This window comes from Mytilus trossulus, chromosome 14 (genome assembly GCF_036588685.1).
Source record: "Mytilus trossulus isolate FHL-02 chromosome 14, PNRI_Mtr1.1.1.hap1, whole genome shotgun sequence".
Classification (NCBI taxonomy): Eukaryota; Metazoa; Mollusca; class Bivalvia; order Mytilida; family Mytilidae; genus Mytilus; species Mytilus trossulus.
Window position 1 is genome coordinate 81,056,615 of NC_086386.1, and position 23,617 is coordinate 81,080,231.

Below are 23,617 nucleotides of genomic sequence, written 5' to 3' on the forward strand. Positions count from 1 at the left end.
TGTGGGTTAAAAAAGTAAAAATTCTAAATGACTCCTACATTAAAATAATTGAAGCATCTTTAAAATGTACTAGGACAGTCAGATAATAGTCAAAATGTCTTGCAAAATGATGTTTTCTAGACATTTCACTTCAAATTCAAATGAATTATTCACATTAAACATGGTAAAAGTAAGGTTTTCATTCAGAAATTAAACAAAAAGTATTATCAAGTGTCTAAAAGGTTTGTCTTTTTATTAGTTTTAAAATAAAAAAAAGATATTACTACTAATTTTCTTTATATTCCATTATAAATAGTCGTATAGTTATCAAATGAAATATGTCAGGAGTGTAACAAAAAGACTGCAAATATATGCTATTTTTAACTAAAGAAAGCATGAAATTGACTGAAGCAATTGGTTCGAAATTTTCAGAGGGTGTTATTAGATTGTATATGTTTGATTTTCTATTAGTTTTATATAAAATTAATCCATTTGTCATGTCATATATAAAAACTTTTGTCATTAGATATTTAAGAAATGCCTTGAAATTTCGTGAAATTTACATATATTTTTTTAAAACCCACAATATGAGAGCAAAAAAGGGTAAAAAATCCACCATTATCTTTAATTCAACAAACAAACATAACTTACTTTGACATTTATACTTATTTTTGTTTGTAAGCTGTTTATAGTATATTGTGTTTCCTTTGAAAAAAATATGAATTCTTATGAGTAAAATGTTGTAGAAATATTTGTTTTCACTTTTTTTTCATGAGCCCCTGGTAGTTTTGAAAACTTGAATGTCTCTAGAATATAGTAGCATGGTAGAAAATAGATTTGCTATGACTTAATTTTTTACCATGTTCGTCACACTTTGTCATCATTTTTTTTAAATAGCCCCTAATTAGAATGAATACGCGAATCGGCACCTAATCCTCAAGCTTCATTGAGAAAGCAGCCACTTGTTCTGAAAGTGCACATGTTAGCCTTAAGGTAATCATTTGCGACATATCTCATTTACTCTGCCAGAGACGACTTTAATCGACACCTGAATATTTTACTCTTCATCCTAGCAACGACGAAATTATTTAGCATATAGAAAAAATAATTTTGCCGATGCTAATATACATACCTAACCAGACGTTAAAGGTCTAGTAGCCCTTTTAAGTAACTTTGTTATTTAATATCCATTTACTCAGTTTTAATTATATGAAAATAGCCACGTAAATATCATATAACATTATGTCGTTGTACAATAATGTTCGAAACCTATTGTTCATTGGTGACGCCTTAGGTTACACAGGTAAATAAATGTGTCGTTTCTAGTGTCTACAGTTGTGGAAACGAGATCCTTAGGCAACTAACTATAACCCTGAAACGATTATTAAATAATATATTATTGTGAATAGATTATGAATAGCTGTGATGACTGAATTGTTTAAAAGTTTCCGCGAGGCAACATATACAGATGTTAAACATAACCCTTACCGAAATAAAAGCCCTGCGGCAAACATTAGCTGCAAGCTTGCAGCAAACATTGCCGCAAGCTTGCGGCAAACATTTGCGGCAAACTAACCGCAACCATTTTACCATGCAAATGAAGTTTGCCGCAAGCTTGCGGCAAACATGATTATGCAAATTAGATTTGCTGCAAACTTGCGGCAACCATTTTACCATGCAAATGAAGTTTGTGGCAAGCTTGCCGCAAACATTATTATGCAAATTAGATTTTCTGGAAAGTTTGCAGTTAGCTTGCTGTGTATCATAACCATTAGGTATTCTGCTTACAAATGTCAAATATCTCATTTCTTTAAATCTGCAATTATAGCTGAAAAACAGAATATACCACAGTCTCTACATATTTGTTTATATGAAGACAATGAAGACTCTTTCACTTTCAATTTCTAATTCAGTTGGTAAATTTATATGTTTATAATCAACACAAGACAGAAAGCATTTGGAGAAACTGCAAATTTATTTATCATAAATTGTTTATTCAGTCTGGTTCTCTGGTTGTGCCTCTGGTGCCCTCTTGTATTTGACCGCTCTCGTCATTGTTGCTATTTTAGCATTCAGGGCAAAAATGACATCTTTACTGTCCATGGACAATTTGGAGAGTGCATAAGCTGAAAAGAAGAAAAAACATGTATCAGTTTAATTGAGTTCTGGAGCTGGCATGCATGTCAGAATCTGCTAAATGTCCTTTGTTAATTTTGTATCATTGTCATTTTTCTTAGTTTATTTTATACCTTTTCTGACATTGGAATAGATCAGACTTCTATAAAACTTTTATTGTGCATAATGATATCTCGATTACTAAACATATTCAACCCTGCTGTATTTTTGCACCTGTCCCAAGTCAGGAGTCTCTGATCTTTGTTAGTCTTGTATGTTGTTTTTTTTTAATTTTACTTATTTATAGTTTTTACAGGTATAAAATAAAAATATGACATATTTTTTCACTGAAGTCTGAACTAGTACATTTTTTCTTTAGGGGCCAGCTGAATTCTGCCTCCAGGTGCTGAATATTCTTGCAGTGCTTGAGACCCATTTGGGGACCAGTTTTTTTTTTTAACTTTTGGAAGGATTGTTATTTTTTTTTATATATGTTCTTAATAATATTATATTTATCTCTTTTAGACAAAAGACATGTCTTGTATAATTACATGCACTTGTTAACTTTATCTATGATCCATTCACTAGACAATAAAAACAATTTGATTAAACTGCACCCAGGCTGCTTTTTCCCTTTTTCAACTGATGGCATAAGCCACTTCTCTCCCTTAATTACGTCAAACTCTGACATAAGAACATGAAGAACCCTCCACTTGTTAATTTTCAAAAGCAACCAAAACACCAAAAAGGATTAGTGCTAGCACACTTTGAAAATTTAATGATATTATCATACAAGATAAAAGTGGTTCCATGAAAAAGTAAAGGCAATTATATATAGATCAATTCTACCTCTATTCCCTAGATTCAGAATAATTTTGTTTCTAAAAAGTATATTTTATTATTTATGACCTTGAAAACGCTTTTAAACAATTAATCTGATAGTATGCATGGCACCATTGTCCCTTACTGGTTAAAATTTCATTTAATTGGAGCAAAAATGCTATTCTTGATCTTTAACCTGTCATTGTGTAAACTATAGAACAAATATCAAATGAATATCGTCAAGCATGATGAAACAAGAATGTGTTCATAGTACATGGATGCCCCATCCACACTATCATTTTCTATGTTCAATGGACAGTGAAAAAGGGGGAAAATACTGCTCACTGGATAATAATGGTGTTCTTATGGAACTTTTCCATGGTACACAAAATGTAGAACTACAAATAATAAGTAGTGTAAATGTCCTACAGAACATGCCGGACATACTACGCAATATAGATGACCCAACTATACTCAAATTTATTGAAAAAATGAAGCACAAAAATTTGCATCATAAAATTCCTGCTGGTACACTTTCTGGCTCCTGTCCTATTGGAGCAGGTTCTAACATCAATCTAACTGAAGATTTGTTTGGAAAACTAGTTATTGAAGTAAATTTTAAACCATCAAAAGTGTTTACTTATAAGAGAATTTCTCATCGAGGATTTATTCTACATTCAGCGGCATATACTAGAGTTCAAGTCAGAAATACCTTTACTGTCAAATTTTATAACTCGTCTTCAAAACAAATTTCATATGGGATAATTGCATATTTTATCCTGGTAAAGAAATGTGATTGTATGGAAAAAATCTGTCATTGTGACTTAGTATTAGCCTCTGTTATAGAACAATATAAGGAAGTCAAGCCATCAATTTTAGATCCAAACTTTTTATTTGTGCAGGTTCCCCACATTAAAGTAGCCACAAAAACAAACATTTTGGGTGTAATTGATGTTTCAAAGATCATTTCCACTGTTGTGAATGTTGATTTTGAAAGCAGTCATGGGTATCACTTTTTATGTGAAGTTCCTAATTTATTGGAATCAGACTAAACATTTTAATTTAGAATCATTATTTTTATGACAGTTATTGTCTGTGACTCATTTATAGATTTCAATTTATTAAATTTTCAAAACTTATTGTTTTTTACATGTATCATAAGCATTTCTAATCATGTTAGTCAATTGCTAGTCAAAACATTTGATTTTTAGGTCATTCAGGACTTGTTTTTCTCATCAATTAGCGTGCATCTTCAATATTACTTTAATGAAAATCTGCTCTGTTTTACTGGACCTATGAATGAAAAACAATTCAAACTATTTGCATTGCTAGGTAATGGAAAACAGTTTCTGCAATCTCTTTGTTATTAAAGTGAAATACTCTAATTTTTCTGCAAACTTATGAAAACCACAAGGAAAAGATTGAAGTTTGCGGCAAACTTTTGGCAATCATAAATATTCTGGTTAAGTTTCCTGCAAACTTTTGGCAATCAAGATTAGTCTGGTAAAGTTTGCGGCAAACTTTTGGCAATCATAAATATTCTGGTTAAGTTTCCTGCAAACTTTTGGCAATCAAGATTAGTCTGGTAAAGTTTGCGGCAAACTTTTGGCAATCATAAATATTCTGGTTAAGTTTCCTGCAAACTTTTGGCAATCAAAATTAGTCTGGTAAAGTTTGCGGCAAACTTTTGGCAATCATAAATATTCTGGTTAAGTTTCCTGCAAACTTTTGGCAATCATAAATATTCTGGTTAAGTTTCCTGCAAACTTTTGGCAATCAAAATTAGTATTGTAAAGTTTGCGGCAAACTTTTGGCAAGCAATCAAAATTAGTTTAAGTTTACTGCAAACTTTCGGCAAACAAATATGCAATTTAAAAGTTTCCTGCAATGTAGGCCGGAAGGTTGCCGCTAGCGGAAATCACCTGCAAACATCAGAATTTGTTTCCTGCAAACAAATTTGTTTGCCGCAAGCTTGCGGCTGACTTGCCGCAAACTTGCGGCAAACAAATCTGTTTCATAAGGGAAGACGGGCATCGACCAAACAGTGACAGTTACAACCTGATATTTTACTAACAAGTTTCATTATGTTTCAGACAGAAATCCATACCCCTTGAGAAATGCTGTTCAAGAAATCTCATACTCCTAATCCTAAACCAAAACAGAAGATTTTGTTCAAAAAATCGTTTATGTATTCTGGACCATTCTTGTGGAATATTACATATGCCAATAACGTTAAGAAATGTACCAAATGTTAATTCTATCAAATTCAAAATAACAGATCATTTATTAAAATCAAACAAGCTGTTTAAATATATTTACAAAATGAGTTATGACCGCTGTATGTTGAAAAGGAAAAATACGTAGGTATGAAAATCACTGGAGCTGAAAAAACTAATAAATAAAGACTTGAAAAAATTCCGTAACGCCAAGAGAGGACACGTGAGGATTTACAATGCCAAGCAAATACCCTATGGGAAATGCATACAAATGACTTCTTTTAGAGAACCACTGAAAAGAATGAAACCAAACGTGGCATGAATGTTCCTTATGAGGTTTTGATCAAGTGTTGCTACTTCTTAGCCGATCCATCACCCAAGATGGCTGCCAGCGGGAGACTTAGTTTAACAGAGGACCCTATGGGAAGTATATACAAATGTCTTCTTTTAGAGAACCTCTGAATGGAATGAAATCAAACATGGCATGACTGTTCCTTTTGAGGTGCTGACCAAGTGTTGTTACTTTGTAAAGGATCCATCATCCAAGATGGCCGCCAGTGGGGGACTTTTGAATGAAATCAAACATAGCCTGAATGTTCCTTTCTTCATGAGGAAGAAATATTTAAGATGCTTATATACAAAATTTAGTCCTGGTATCTATGATGAGGTTATCCAGGCATGTATTCTTGTATTTGAATTTAGAAAATCATATAATATGTTTAACGTGACAGTACCCAAATTGCACCTATTTTGACGGGTTTTTTGTGTGTGATACAGACACAAGTTTCCATTCTGTGTTTATTTCGTAGATGATTCCTTGTTTACTATATAGATACACCAATCTAATTTTGAATCTGCATTGAATTATAAAAATGGGTCTGAACAGACCTTCAAACTATCTAGGATTCAATAATGGGGAGGGACGTTTAATCCGATGCCTTGTGTAAGAGAGTGCCACGCTCTTTGCACAATAAGAACCCTTGCAACAACTCTTTGAGGGGTCCGTAGTTGGCCTGTCGCAAGGCCAAATGTCTGTCCCTATCCAATTTACCCTCATTTTCCAGTTGCAGTCTAAATCATCCCGAATGGCCACTATTTTGACAAGACCTACCTATTGTATGTATTGTTCTCGTCCTGAATATGCATGAAATATTTGCCACTTGACGTTCAGCAATCAACCAATCAATAATGAGGAGTATCCAAAATGCATCCATACTAAAATTCACATCCTTAAAAATTGAATAACAGATGTTTTGTTGGTTTTGTTTAAATGTTTAGAATAATCTTACATAAGTCAATGCTTACTATCCATTTTATGGAAATGGATGCTTATAACATATTTAAAAAAGTTTGCTGTTTTTAATATATTACTTTTTGACGACGTTTCCGTAGATTTACTTTTTCAAGTGAACGCGTCGTCTGTTTATATTTACTGTGAACGTTTGGTGTATATTCAAATATATTCAGCTATGTTGAAAGACGTGTATAATGTCAAATCAAAAATGTGCCAAGTGTTTAGAAAACTAAGTTTTCCATAGGTATTTGTTTTGAATAGGTACAATTTTGGGTACTAAGTGCAATTTGGGTACTGTGACGTTAGCTTACCACGTGGACAGAATACGGTGAAAACTGCTGGTAACAGTGATGGATGTCCTTTAGAAAGTTTCGAACACACATCATCTTTCATTTGTGGCCTTTTCTTATCTGCAATAAATTGTCCTCTTCTTCTGACTTTAGGCAGTGACGGAATAAAGGATAATTCATCCTCCTCATTTGGCTCTTCAGAAGGACAAAGATCCTTACGAAAAGGATCAAACACATTCTGTTGAAAATGTGGGAGGCAATCTTTAAATTCCTGATATGGGAAGTTCTTTCAACTGAGACAACAGTCTAAAATAACCGGAACAGTTTTTTGCATTCTGTTAACATAGTTATTCTTTTGAAGAACTTTGTTTGGTTCAGAAAATATCTGATCAAGAAATCCACAGATGGAGGCAGGAAACTGCAGAATGGATTAAATGAAACAAAAGCTCATACTTATCCTTTCCAAACATCAGTACAGAGATACCTATCACCTTTCATAATGCTGTCCTTGAAAATGACATTTAAAAGGACTGTTACAACATCACAATCATTTTCAATCTTGACCAGATAAAGTGTTGTTTCGATCATTTCCTTGGTAATGCCCTTATGTTTTACTCACTCTCGCCGCGATATAGCCTTTTTATGTTGATGCAGCGCAATTCAGTAATGAAGAATTTAATTCTGAAATCAGGCAATCAACAGAACATCACCCATAAGGCAATTTTGTGTAAATACGAAGTCACTTAAAACACACAAAAAATGCTTGACTAGATTCTGTCAGCTATGGGTCTGGCTGACCAGTAAATATTGTTTGATAAAAAGCTTCAATTCGACCTGCTTACACATCATGAACATTGACCAAAAAAGCTAGATAACTAAAATGGTACAAACGACTTCTATACACTAATAAAGTCAACAAGTTTCTTCATTGAGGTTAGGAGCCTTTTCTGGAGGATCCATGTCCTTTATAATCTCACTTTCTGCTACCAAAGTATGTAACAAATGTCGAGTATTTCTAGCCAAGTAAAGAAATTTTCCTCTACTCTCTTTAAGCATTTAACCTCCTTGCCAATTCTAAAATTGATAGACTTTTTGTTATAATAAAACACCAACGTATCTCATATTGCAAGAAAGGACCCGACACTTCACTCCTTTTTTAACATGAAAGGCGGTTCTGTCAATTAACATGTCTTTTTTTAATTTTTTTTTTAAATTTAACAAAATGATTTGTATTCCTATTAATACATTCCATGTTTTGTCAGGTTTGCATGTACCAAATTCAACGTATATGGCCAAAACTTAAGTTTCCCCTTTCATTGAGGCATACTGTATGGTTATATTAACACATACAGATTTGTTCATAATTTTCTATAAACTTTGTTTAGGTTTGAAGGTCGTTGTTTTTATAACTTGAAATTGAATAAGGAAGAAAATGAATTCAATTTTTCAATCATTTTTTTTTTATAGAAAATGTATTTAAATTAGAATTACATATTCAATTGTTATTCCTATAGAACGACATGTGACCTTTAATCTTGATTTATGTAAAAACAGCACTATATTTTCTTTTGACGACCAAAATAATCTCGAATGATTTATGATACAGCTGTGTACTACTTTTGACGATTAAAATTTCATAATACCGACTTCGGTCACCGGCCTAAATCATTCCCTACACCAAATATAGTAGACCTATTGCATAAAGTATACGAAAAAGAGACCAAACTACAACAACTTACTATTACTACTGAACCATAAAAATGAGGTCAAGGTCATATAACACCTGCCAGTCATAAAAATTGTTACTTGTTTAAGTAATGCCCCTGACCGGTTAGTTTGATCTCTGGTTTTATAAATTCGCATTTCATAATCCACGTTTCTTTTCAATATTGAAAGATTTGAAAAGTAGTTTGTAACTATTTTGTCGTATTCAATTTGTGCTTTTTCATTTAGTGTCCTCAATCCGGTTTCCTTATCTGATTCGAGACCATCCTTGGACATCTGATCATTCTTCTGTTCTTATGGATCTATGTTACTCGTTGATGTACACAATCTCTTCACTGTTCTGCCACTAAGTATTGTAACTAATGCAGACAGTTTTAACTATTTTATTCATCAATGTAGACTGAACAAGATAGAGTGGTAAAGAGGTTGTGTTCAGCTAAAGCTGATGGAAATTCCACGATAGATTGTCCGAGATAGTTTGTCATCACATGGGTTGCTGCAAAAGTTCGATAACTCTGATCAAATCTACGATAAGCTTTCAGTGACATAAAATCCACTATCATGCATAAGGCGCATATGCCGCCAAATATTTCCCAGGCGAAAAACCATGGTATTCTTCAATGGAAAACAATTTTATTCCATGATGTGACCAAAGTGTATAACCATGGTTGACCATGCTCATCGCTATCCATGGTTAACCATTGAATACCGGTACCATGGTTAACAATGGTCACCGACACCAATGGTTGACCATGACTTACCATGTTTTTTCACTGCTTATAGTGACATAGCTGAATATGATGGTAGACTATGGTTTACCATGAATAATCATGATATACCATGTATGTCTCTGGTGAATACACACCAAATATAAACTGGATAGCTGTCATGTGAAAAATCGAAAAATATTGGTTAAACATACTACATACCTCCTATCAAACTTAACTTTCAGTTAACTATCCAAGTACCTTAAATGGAGAGTAACCAAGATATGGATAGACATTTGGTATTTGGCTTCTGCGTATTCCCCTTCACTGTATAGGTTAATTTCTTTCCTCGAAGAAAGAACAGCAGACAACTCGAAGAAAGAACAGCAGACAAGTCAAGGATGCTCGTTAAAAAATCTGACCATTGAATCAGTGCGTATAGGTTTGTTCATTTTTTTATTTAGGCGCAATATGTGCAGCTTCCGACGACAACCAATCAAATCTGTTCTTTCGATACTGAAAATTCCGAATCGTCCAATCATTTGCTTAGTTTGGCGGATGCTGCTACTTCGTGCCCAATGAAACGGTACGTTTTTTCCATTCTCGGCAGTTGCAGCAACATGGCGTCGACAACAACAGCGACATGTACATATATAAAATAGTACGAAACTAGTATTACCATTTTGGTTTACCATTTTGGTTTGCCATTGATCAGTTAAGTATTTACGGCTATCAATGTAGTTAATCACAACATCTGGTTGTGAAAAGGAAATGTTGAGGGAGAAAGATCGGTTCTGCTCTTATTCAAAATAAATTAGGGTATGCTGCTACTGTTAATAGTTTCTTGAAATATTGCCTTGTCCAGACCTTATATATAAAATAGAGAGATCTTGTGTGATTGTCAATGAGACAACTCTTCACATGAGACCAAATACAACAGAAATTAACAACTGTAGGTCACAGTATAGCCTTCAACAACGGGCAAAGCCCATACCACATAATCAGTTGTTACAGGCCCCGACATGACAAATGTTAAGCAAGAAAACAAATGGATGTTACATGTAGTCCAGATGTATGTCACCTTTTAAAAACAATCACAACCGGTAATGCTTTATATTTTGGTTTATTGGTAAAGTCACTGTATAGTTCAGTATTGGTAAAAATTAATGACGGGATAAAAAAAGTTTTGTTATGGGTTTCATATTTATGACCAATTATTATATTAATAAGGGACATATTTTCAATGCCTGTTGCAAGGCAAAATTTATGTCCCTATCCAAGATACCCTCATTTTCCAGTGGCAGTCCAAATTTCCCCGACCATCATCCCAGATGGCCTATATTGTATCAACCTACCTATTGTTTTTATTGTGAACTTGTTCTCGTCCTGAATAAGCATGAAATGTTTGCCATCGGACGTTAAGCAACCAACAATGAATCAATCAGTTACTTATTAATCCATTGCACTGAACGTTGAGATTGCCTTGTGCGATGTTTCCCATGGAAAATGTTTCTATAATATAAATATATTTTGATCGTGTTTGTTTTTAAGATATAATTTCGTTTAAAAAAAACATGATATATAAAAACAAATAGAAAAGAATAAATAAATAGTGCACTTTAAAGCACAGATTATCATTGTGTATGTTCAGAAGTTAAGAAGTAAAAAAAAGTAATGGCAGTCGAATAAAACATTCATTTCCCTTGACTGCGGGAGATATGAAGATTAGTTCACCCTCGAAAAGTCATAAGCCCTCGTGAAATCTGATTTGTCTTGGATGAAAAAATCTTCATATCTAACAAGCACGGGAAATATCTGCATAACAATCTTTAGTCCCATTGTCCACCCCCCCCCCCCCCCCCCCTCAAAACAAATAATAAAAAAATAAGTCCAAATATCTGAAATATTTCGCCAGCACGGCTCCTAGAAAAAGGGGTTTTCAATATATTACGAGACAAAAACCAAAAGAAAGAAAGCATACTTTGAAGTGAGGGCAGTTCCCCTTATCCCAAAGGAACATACTTCTATGCAGAGATAGCTTCCATAAATTCCTGAAACAAATAATTCCTTTTGTTAATTGACTTACATCAAAGACTAACCCTCTCTTGTGTATGTAAGGCATAATTAAATAAGAGTAGTGTACACAAAAGTTATCCAAACAGTGGAGGAAGATACAATGATGGTAACTGAAACATGGTTGGAAAATACATTGGAAGGACTTTATATAATAAATGGTTAAATATTTGAAACCAATCCCTTGACAATTTATTAATTTTTATGTTTATTCATGTAAAATTAGTGTGTCGGTAGTGTGTGTACACGACATGACTTTAGGCACACACACACAAAGGGGGTGGGTGTTTTGTGGTCTAAGACATCGATTATTGATCAATGGTTATATTCAAAACAAGCATAATGTGAAATTATACCAATTTAAAGTATTTGATTTGTTTCAGTAAACCTTTGAACAAATGTAAGTTGCTCTTGTTATCCGTTTAACATTGAACTGTGCGTGTGGTCTTCCGCAGGCCTTTATCCATTTTAGACACTTTTCTAAGTTGTTTGATTTCTTCGGAAATGGCAAAAAATATACACCGTCCTGAAGTCGATCCTCGTGTTATAAACACCGTAACAACAGCGCTTTACCATAATTGACTAAATTGTACACTCAGACAATTTCAAACAGTAGTCATTGTTAGTCTGAGTCTTGTTGTAGCAACAAAAATACGCGCGCGCATCTGCGATTTCATTGGTCGATAAATTATTATGGGCGGACCGGCGATAGGTGAATTTAAGTATATTTTTTTTAACACACAAAAAGTCAAAGTAGCAAAGAGGCGTCCATAACCATATGAATATCATATTAATTGTCCCAACTTTAATCTTGATGTTCATTTATCTTAGGTTTTCTCTTTTTACTTGCCTGATTTTCTTCCATTGTTATCTCTAAGTCTGAAAAAATGGAGCTCTTCTAAATATATTGCTCTGTTTTGAACTTCTTGAACTTGTCATTTTTTTCCTTTGAACTCATGCAATGTTGATATTAGTTTAGAGGCTTCTGCTTTGAGGTTACTGGTAAATCTATCTTATTCAGATCTGATCCGATGATGCGCTGAATTTCTATGCATTCCTCTCGTTGCTTTGCAGGTTTTGTTTGGTCACTTACACATCTATTGCAATTACACTTTCCCTGGTGCAGCACCTACACTTTCAAGTTGGTAGTAAATACAGATGGGTGCAGTCCTAACCTGTACAGCAAGTTAACTTGATTACCAGTCATTTGGACTGGTCAAAGTTAACCTGTGACCGCACTTAGCAGTCCTAGGACCAAAATCTAGTTGACTTGAAAAGCGGACTTGGTCCTAGGACTGTTTTTGTGTCTGCCAAAAAGTTAACTTGAAAACAGGTCCGCTATTGATATAAGTTAACTTCGGAACCAGTCCTGTAATAAAGTTAACTTCGGCACCAGTCCTGCCCAAAAGTTAACATAAGTAAACTTTTGCTTTAACAAATCCGATCAAAAGCAGACCTGTTCCCAAGTTAACTTTTGACTGGTCTGCTCAACACTAAGTTAACTTGTAACCAGGACCGCTCTATACGATTTTCTAAAAATATTTTTAATATCTTTGTTTCGTAGTGTAAACATCGAAAATAAAGTAAAATTAATACTTCCGTTTTATAAACAGTATTAAATACAAAATGAATTAGTTGAAAATTAAGTACGCATAACACTTCCTTGTAACACAAATTCATCTGTGATCTGACAATCTATCAATTATAAAAACAATCTTGGTTACAATGATAACGGGCACTAAATATATATATTCCAATACCTATCAAATTCAACCATATTTGCACTTTATTATGTATATCTTTAGAAAGAAGTATATTTGATGTTATTTGTTTACGTCCTTGTTAGTAATACATCCTTGAACTATGCAGTCACAATCTGCAATAGTTAAATTCATTTACACACATGACTACAAATTTGTGTTCGCATAAATTTAGGGTGCCAGCATGTCCTCCTTTTATTCAAAGGCACTGGCTACGATTACATGGAAATGTAACAATAATAAAAATATTATTGTTACATAGGAGACTAAATGCCGGGGCGGATAAGGAACCGATTAATTACGCATGTAACAATAATTACTGAGGCTACGGTTACATTGCGTTATTGTTACATGAAACACAGCAATATACGATGGGTCTATTAAAATGTACTAGATAATAAAAACTAAAGACATTTATTTTATATTTACAATTCATACAATTATTAAATATAAATTCTTTAATTATTTATTTGCTATGACATTTTCTACATATCCAGTAAGTGGTTTTTTGGAGCATTTCTAAGTCCGACATATTTTTGGTGAATCCACTCCAAGCAGCCATCACACACCAGTGATGCCGCACTGTGAACGTCCGTATCACATAGTAAGTAAGTAAATTTTATTTAGAGTCGGCATATATATACATTATAACAGAGAAAACATGAGCTCTGGTGAGCTCTTTAACCGACTATACTGTACAGTTCCATTCTGCGATATCCCTTTTTGATGATAATGCAACCTTTAATGTTTGCCATGCTTCCGGTGAGAAATACTTTTTCACTCGAGCAATGTTTATGTTTTCATCTAATATTTTGGTTGGAAGCATGTGATGTAGTTTTATGTCATCTTTCAGTATGATCACATTGCCGTCCATTACGGATGTAAGGTTTATCTCGGATTTCAGTATCCAACTTAGCATGCGTAATGGGTCTTAGACCCTCTACATTTAAATGATGTAGATGTAGCAAATATGTCGTTGGAAGATGGCGAAAAAAAGTTGGAGACTTGGTCTGTGTCAATTCAAACTTTGAATTATGAAACGAGTCGAATATTATGACCCATTGATATTCGTTTAAAGGTTAAAATAACTTACCTTTGGTTTGGACGAGCTCCATCTGATTTTGAAACGAATTACGTCCTCCGTGAATACATGTATACAGAAGTTCACAGTATTTTACTTCACAGTTAGCAAACTTTGTTATAAATGAATCAATTTTTTTAGAACTGCGTTTGTATAGCTGAATGAAATTTGTGTCTTGATATTGTTTCAGTTTTGTTTCAAACGAATTCCAAGTTATAAATTTTTCACCCAAAACAAAATTGGTCACAAGAATCCCTTCATCCATTGTGCATTGTATTATAACAGTAATACGAGTAGGTGTGCAGTTAAAAACTTAAAGTGAACACTTTTCTCAGCCCGAGTTCTCAACAACAAACCATTGGACTATATTTTCACCTTTGGCACTACTTATCTAAAGTAGTATCTTTAAAACACTAAAACCATTTATACGTTAGAAAAAACAATTTAAACACCATTTGTTAATCGATAATATTTATTATTTATCCTTATTACAAGTATTATTTCGTACATATGCAACATTAAGGCAACAAAACTATACACGATTTAAGTTTAATGATTGCTGTTTTTCATGTAACAATAACGCAATGTAACCGTAGCCTCAGTAATTATTGTTACTTGCGTAATTAATCGGTTCCTTATCCGCCTTTGCATTCCGGCATTTAGTCTCCTATGTAACAATAATATTTTTATTATTGTTACATTTCCATGTAATCGTAGCCAGTGCCTTATTCAAAACATTGATACGCAACAAAATTTCAGAAGTTTTTATACCACATGCTGATTTGTACATCAAAACTATTTGACTTTATTGACCAAAACTGACCATATGTGCACATTAATTTGTAAATCTATATACCCGCATAGTGAATCAGCCATATTTTTTTATGTCAGGATTCAATGTATGATACAATGGATAGCAATATTGCAATATCATAAGAACAAATTCTTGTTCACATACATTTAGGGTGCTAGCATGTTCTTTTTACTCAAAATACTGATACGTAACAAAATTTCAGTAGTTTTGATACCTCAAGCTTACTTGTACAACAAAATTATTTGACCGCATTGACCAAAACTGACCATATGTGCACTTTAATTTGTAAATTTATATACCCGCATAATAAATAAGCCATATTTTTTATGTCAGGATTCAATTTATAATACAATGAACAGCAATATTCCAATTAACTCGAATAATTCAAGCCCTTACCGTCTCCGATTCTCTCCACCTTTCGAGGGCTTGAATTCTTCATGATCATTGGACGCGTGAGCAGCCCTGTCGCTGAGAGGGCCCAATCAGATCGCAGGTCATTATAATTATGCATGATTTTGCGCAGAACTCACTTCCGTAGTTTCCGGTTGTTGAATTCAAAACAAAAACATGGACATCTTTGAAGCCTTACAAGATTTAGAAGCTAAATATGACTTTATATTTAAAGAAAAACAAAAGCTCGCTATTACATCCATATTTAACTGTCAGGATACCTTCGTTGTTCTTCCAACTGGTTACGGCAAGTCCAAAATTTACTCACATTTGCCAGAATTGTACGAACTTGTTACCCACGCCAAAGGGACAGTGCTTGTTATATCACCTAGCCCTAATGATTGACCAGGTTACCAAACTTGAAAACAATGGTGTTAGTGCTACATTCCTTGGGGAAGAGCAAACAGACAAAAGTATTCCGGCACGAATTATCGAGGGTGAATTCTCCATTGTGTTTTCCTCTCCTGAAGCAGTATTGAATAAAGGTCCATGGCGGAGATGTATTACACAGGGTGTTTTCCACGACGATTTGAAGGTAGTTGTTATAGATGAGGCTCACTGTATAACACAATGGTAATTTTTACGATATAATTTATATAATGTGTGTTAACTGATTAAATTTATACATGTTATATAAAGGCAACAATTTTGTATGTCACAAAATGAAAAAGGAGATGTGGGTATGGTATGTTGGCCAACGAGACAACTATAGCTATCCACAAAAGTTCAGATGATATGGATATTAGATGTTTAAAAGACAGCTTCATCTGAACAATTCAGTTGAGACAACTAACAACTAAACTTTAACATAACAATTATGGAAAACAAATATCATATGACAGACATGGACATGTCCACACCGACTGCTGGAGGGACATTTATGTCCATGTTTTAATTTATGAAAACTTATCACCATTGCTGTACCTCTTTTCAAAATAAAAAAAATAAATAAAAAGTGTAATATATGTTTCTACATTGGCTTTCAATGTAACGGTCATGTATACGGTATGAAGTCACTGTTTGGCATGTAACGTCATTAATGTTGAGTGGTACAATGTAGTATTTTCTGGCATATGAAATGCAACCCTGAAAAACACCTGGCAGCAAAAGGGTTAACAGATTTTTTTTAATTTTTTTTTATTAAAACTATAAAATTTCATTGAAAAACAAATGATTAAAATGCTTCCCAATAGATTGGGTTGCCTCAAAATGGAAAGAAGGAGTTGTGTGTATGCTTCATTTAATGCATTAAGAAGATTTTCAGTTTATTTCTTTACATTATATATTTCTTTTTTGCTATTTCAGGGGTGGTGAATTTCGCAAGGAGTATAGTCATCTTGGAGACCTAAGTTTAACAAACAAAAAGACTAGCGTTGCCTGAAAGTAAACATCATTAAAAATAAACATTTAAAATAACAATTATCCAACCAAAAAATGAGTACATGTATCAGATACTGAATTTAATATAAATTCAAATGTACCGACTAAATTTCAAACAATTCAAATTCATGATTTTAATTTCTATTCAAATTAATATTATTTTTTAGAAACTAGTTAAGTACTCCAGAAATCAATTACCAAGTTGATTGGAAAAAAATAGCATATAACCATGATAACAGCAAATATGTACGAACAAAAGCAGCTCACATCAATGTAAACAAGAAGCACACATCAACACACAAGTAGTATACATCATTATAAACAAACAACACAATACAAACAGACTCAGCAGACAGCACTCTTCAAAATGTACAATCAAAAGCAGCACACAAATCAATATAAACATGTAGGACACACATCAATATAAACATGTAGGACACACATCAATATAAACATGTAGGACACAAATCAATATAAACATGTAGGACACACATCAATATAAACATGTAGGACACACATCAATATAAACATGTAGGACACACATCAATATAAACATGTAGGACACACATCAATATAAACATGTAGGACACACATCAATATAAACTAGAAGGACACACATCAATATATACATGTAGCACACTTCAATATGTACAAAAAAAAACACAAAATAATAGACAAAAAAAAGGTAAATATGTACAGACAACAGCCACTTTTATCGATATAAACAACAAGAACATTAACTTGAACACAAAGCAGGACACATCGATACACTAAAAGCACTAACAGCACATATGTACGAACAAAAGAAGCACACATCAATTTAAACACAAAAAAAGGACACATTAAAAGCACTACTAAAAAATATGAAACTCATCAAACAAGAAATAAAAAATGTACATGTTCGGTAAAATATGTAGCACCATCATACTATTTATAAATCAAAGCACTAAATTTGTAATTAAACTAAATAAGACCGTAGTCTTTGTGTCTTTGAAAATTCTTCTTTTTTGCTGGTGAGCAAAGAGTTCAATTTTTGTCCATCCAACTTGGTTAAGCAATTTGAGCTTATACTGTCAAATGTCCTGTGACTTCTTCCTGGAATGTCTTGAAAAAGTTCTTCTGGTTGTAAATGTTTTACAAGAATGTCAATATCTTTCTGAATTGATGGCTTGGTGTTTGAAGGCTTTCCAAAAATTGGTTTAATCCTGTTGTATAGGAATCTATGATGTCATTGCAGCCTTGGAGACTTCTCCCGCACCTTTCAATTGAAGCACTTGTCATGTTGCCTCTGAGAGAGTTTAACGCATCTTTTGCCCTCATGTTCATAAACTCGAGAGCAAGTTCTCCTGGAACATTAGCACCCTTTCCACCATGTATGTTAACAGTTCGATTGTTTTTCAATTGAAAGGCTTGTTTCGGAGGCAATATTGCTAACAGATGTGCATGTAATTTAAAAGCTAATAGTCTGTATTTTACATGATTGTTTAAAGCGAATTTTAGAATGTCAAATCGCCACATTCTAACTAAACGTTCACCATCATTTTCTCTTGCAGCATCTTCTCTACACCAGTCAAAAAGCCCATCCCTCAACAAACTGCAGCTGTAGTTGCGTTTAAAGTCTTCCTTCTTATCTTTTTCGACCTCAATGGTGCTTTGGAATTGTTGGTCATTCTCATTATTTGGCTGTATAACACCTTCAAACTCTTTATACGGACACCGAAACCTGTGTTTGGATCTACATTTCCCATCTACAGCAAAACTTTTCTTGCACCCCGGATATCCACACATATGTCTTCCTTCTTCTTGTGTATTGGTTTGTTTAAATGCTTCTAAATCAATTTTTTCTGTAGCAATGTACTTGTCTACTATGTCTTGTGAAAGTTTTTCCAGGAATTCCTCCTTTTGAGTGTCGGAAGTATGATTGAGGTCTTTAAATTTATCTAAAGAATCAAAACCTAACAAGTGCATGGCTCCAAGAATTATATATCCTCTTGTTACAAATCTTAAAAATTCTCTTCAATCATTTACTGCATCTTTCACCTATAAAGAAGAGAAAAGAAAAAAATTAAGGTTGAAATATAAAAATTACATTTTATTTGAAAGTTATACAATATACATCAACTTCATTTGGGCGAATAGTTGTCTCATTAGCCAGCCTTCATACCAAATACATGCATATAACATTCAACAGAAAAGAATCTTTATGAAGATAAAATATATCAAAACCAGTTGTAAACTGTCATGTAAATAATTATGATAATCATGAAACAATCTTCACCGTTTCAATACATTCCCACTGTAATTTTTGCAATGTTAGATAATTTGCTCTTTTCTTATCATGTTTGTTAATGTTTCACAAAACTAACATTTGTAAATGGAAAGAAATTTATGTATATGTACCTCTGATTTCCCATCTTCTGTCAAATTTATTTTTCAATTGGAACAATGTTCCCATTTCACCAGATGAAGAACCCTTGAAATGGAGGTTGAAGGTATCCTGAAAATAATAAAAAATATTTAGAACAAATAAATTTATTTGTTACATGTATACATAATTGTTTAAGCATTGTTTGAAATAGAACAAATAAATTCATACGACTCATGTAAATGTATAAATAATAATGATGCAAAGGCTTTTCGTATGATAAATATATAAGAGGTTCATTTTCAAGTTGTATACATGATACTATTTTCTGATTTTGTTCATCGATGAGAATATCAGATACAACAACTAGACTTGGGATTTAGCGAAATTCCACTATAATAGTAATATGATGATAAATGAGAGTTTAAAATTTCATAGTAATTTCCTTAATTTAGTAGCACTTACAACTGTATAGAGGAACTAGGAAAAATAGATATATATATATACCTGTAGTGATATAACATGGCCATGCCAATCTTCACTTTTCCATATAAAGCCATCTAATCTGTCTTCACATGTCACTGCATCAATTCTGGCTTTCTGTGCAGCTTCACCCCTCTCAACACTCAAGGCATCGCCACCCAACAATAATGGCTTTAATTTCTTGTCCCTCTTTGGCACATACTGTTGTAAATGTGTAATTACATCAATCATTTGTTCTGTGATGTTTTCATCCTTCTCAAGAATTCCTAATGGTATCTGGAAATAAAAGCAACATAATATAATTATAAAAAAGAATAATATGTTAAATTTTTTTACAGAAAACACCAAGAACTTGTTTTGATTAAAATTAAAATTTATGCAGAACACATTGGCAGTATTTTTTCTCTCTCATTTTTAAGTTGAACAATTTTCAATGTTAATATAATATCTTTTTTCTTCAGCAATATTTCTCCCTTTTATTTAATGCATTTTCTTATTGTCTGAACATGATTATTATTTACACCATATATATCAAATTATTAATTACATTGATGGCAGGGTGCAGGGGCAGATCCAGCCATTTAAAAAAAAGGGGGGGTCTTAACACAGGATAAAGACACGTCTCCATTCATATGCATTGATCATCCAAAAAAGAAAGGGCGAGATTGTTATACGATGTTACATGCAAAATGTTACATTTATTAAAGACTCACAACTGTGCTCTCCTTTTCAGCCTGTTGTGAAAACTCATGTAGTATATGGTACTGCACAACTTGTCGGTACTCAGATAGTCCTGGGATGTTGTCTACTATAGCTCTTTGGATCAAAATTTTAAAATCTTCATTCAGATTGTGTATGTCATTGTCACTTGGAATGAACAATTCATTAGATAGTGATAGAATGTCAGCTTGAGGGTGTATCTCGTCTAGCGGGTCGGTTGGTGTTGCTCTATCATTAACTACCATTGAATGGACCAAGTTGTGCACCTTGTTGCTGGTATCTTCAGTCTTGTGTCTAGTCTTTTGGTTCATATTCAAGTTGTCCATAATGATTTGGAAAGAACCTGTTTCCTGAATTGCTTCTGACGACTTAGTTGTATATGGAGAATCTTCTTCACATGATACTGATGGTTGCATTGGTGTGTAATAAGATGTGTTGTTTTCTATGCTACATAAAGGAGTTCCAGGTGGAACAGATGTACCTGTAAAATAAATTCAAATTTGATACACAGAACATATATGATAATTAGATAGGTAAATTACAACTTGGCAAGATACACATGTATACAAAATATTAGTGTCTCATCGAGACGCCATGAATCAAAAATAAGCTGTTTTCTCTTATAAGTCTAAGCATTTCCCCAATTCAGTTTTAGATAAAGGAAAAGAACCAATATAAATATACACCACACTTAGACCCTCATATTAACAAAATTACAATACTGACAGTGACAGCTTTGAAGTTATTTTTGACAGCTATTTCCTTGTTCTTCTTAAACACTTCAGTGGTTCTAGATTACCGGTAGTGTGAGCTACTCTAAAAAAATAAGGAAGCCACACAGAAAAGACACATTACATGTGCTTACCATTATCCACAAATTCATACTGCTTTTCCATAGGAGTCTGTAGTTGGAACTGTCTCTTGACATGTATCTAATGAGGTAAAATCTGAAGTGGTACATGCATCAGTTATAGGTTCTGCTATGTACATTACTGGTGGACTTTGGATGTGTAGAATGTTATCATCTGTGGCAATGTTCTCTACATTACTTTCATCACTGGTTGCTGAATATGTATGATCACCTTAAAAACAAAATAATACAAATTATATCAAGATTTTAATATAATAAAACGATTTATACATGTATACTAGTATATACACTTCATGTAACCTTTGTTTGGCATCCATATCACATCTTCTTACTAACGTTCATGTACTATATATAATAGTTTTCGTGTATATATATTTTCACTTAAGTTATGTATCATATAATAAATAGATATCATGGATATAAAAGCATTTAAGCATCTTTATTAAGAGAATTTGTCTCCCTTCTACACTTTCATTAAATAGTTACAGGCCTGTAATTCAGTGGTTGTCCTTTGTTAATGTGTTACAAATTTGTTTTTGGCTCATTTAGGGGCATTTTATAGCTGACTATGCGGTATGGGTTTTGCTCATTGTTGACGGCCATAGGGTGACCTTTACATTTGTAGTTGTTAATTTCTGTGTCATTTTGGCCTCTTGTGGAGAGTTTTCTCATTGTCAATCATACCATATCTTTTTATATTGCATGTACATGGACATCATGTACATGTAGGTAAAAATGAACATGCCTTATATATAATTATAATTAATAATTAAGTATACCTAATGAAGTGTTCTGATCTATTGTTTCACTGCTGAGTTGCTCTGTCCATCTCTTCACAGGCTCATCAAATTTCTCACATAGCTTATCAATTGTATTCAGTGTGGACTTGTAGGAACTACTAAGTCCTGCTCGGTTGAAGGTAGTATAAACCTGAAGAAATAAAATAAACCATTGAGATTTGCTGGTCATGTAATGTATATTTAATAATGTACAGTACAACTGCAGATGTTGTGATAATTAAAACTCAATCACGGTGGAAAGCAAATAATATTTGAGAACTGAAGGTGAACAAAAAAATGTTGCAACATAAATATTTTTTTGAAACACCATGTTGTTGCGAATGGACAAAGGGATTGTGTCAAAGAGTCAATTCAAAACACAACCTAAGAACAGAAATATTTTATAAAGTGCAAACTCTTATACAAATGCTCCCAACAAATATAAGTACCACATCAACTAGTTGCATGTGAAGAAGATCAATGTGTGCCGAACATATTTTTTCTTATTACATATATATATATATGAAGAATTATTTTGATTTCAAATTACCTAGTACATATACAATGTATATCTCAATGAACTGAAAATAATAAAGAAATGCTGAAAGGCCCTCTAGGAAAGACTGAATTGGTATTTAAATGAAGTACTGTACATGATTTATATTTATATAATTAATTCTTAAAATGCTTACCTTTGTTCTAACATGTCCTCGGAACATTAACACACTGTTTATAGATTGAATAGTGTTCATTTGCTGATTTCTGGTAAACAGAAGGACGGCCATGCTGGTGACAAGTCTCGGTTCATTTTTTTTCTTCTCCCCACATATTGTCTGAAGGAAGTCCATTGTCAAAGGACATTTATTCTCTAATTGTCTGTAGGCGGATTTCCAGGAGAAGGAAGAAAGATTTGATGACCTTAATAAGGAGTCTTTGTTTTTTACTATTTCTGTTATTTCTTTATTGATTTTCTTTTTGATGACAATGCCAATTTCTTTACATCTAATGCGAACATGTGATTTACAGCTATTTTGTACTGCTTCATGACTAAGGCACGACAAACTTCTCATGTCCTTTCAAAACTGTGTTCCTTGAACTTCCACGATACCCTATGTTCACCTGAAAGATAAATCTCAAAAGTTACTTTTATTGCACAAATAAATGTATTGTGTACACATGCATTGAACAACCATGACAACATTATGCAGGTTGATGCGCACGCATTAAATATAAATGAGTACTTATATACGAGTACTTATATACATGTACATATATATATATTTTGTATACATGTAATCGTTTTCTGTCTGTTTGCTTTAGAAAAAAAATGTTGTTTGGACAAAATACTTTTAATGTAGTTAAAAATGTACAGTCTTAGACTTTATACATTTTTACATTTAAAACATTGAAATTACATTTTACCTATGTACATGTAGTTCCAATAATGTACCAAGGATCTGAGTCATAAACCCATACTGTAACCTGGTAACATATTTTAAAGTTCTACTACATTTATGACATATCATTGGGTCTTGGATTAAGAGCTGTATTATTGGCAATCATACATAATCTTGTTTGTCAGTTTTATGTATATCCTGTGTTAATCAAACACTCAAGAAGAAAAAGAAAATCCTTTTTTCATGCATATATGGCTGAATCATAATTTCAGTTGCAGATGCTTACCTTTACTTTA

The 23,617-nt window shown here is 33.1% G+C and overlaps 1 protein-coding gene across 1 annotated transcript; it reads right to left on the bottom strand.

The window, feature by feature from the left end:
* Positions 1-17,840: 17,840 nt before the first annotated feature.
* LOC134698127 (uncharacterized) lies at positions 17,841-22,994 on the bottom strand. The gene is made up of 7 exons (XM_063560416.1): positions 22,617-22,994; positions 21,925-22,075; positions 21,234-21,356; positions 20,268-20,755; positions 19,579-19,830; positions 19,107-19,203; positions 17,841-18,646 (listed from the first exon to the last, which is right to left on the bottom strand). Exons 1-7 carry the CDS (start codon positions 22,992-22,994, stop codon positions 17,841-17,843), a joined length of 2,295 nt encoding a protein of 764 aa, XP_063416486.1.
* Positions 22,995-23,617: the final 623 nt, after the last annotated feature.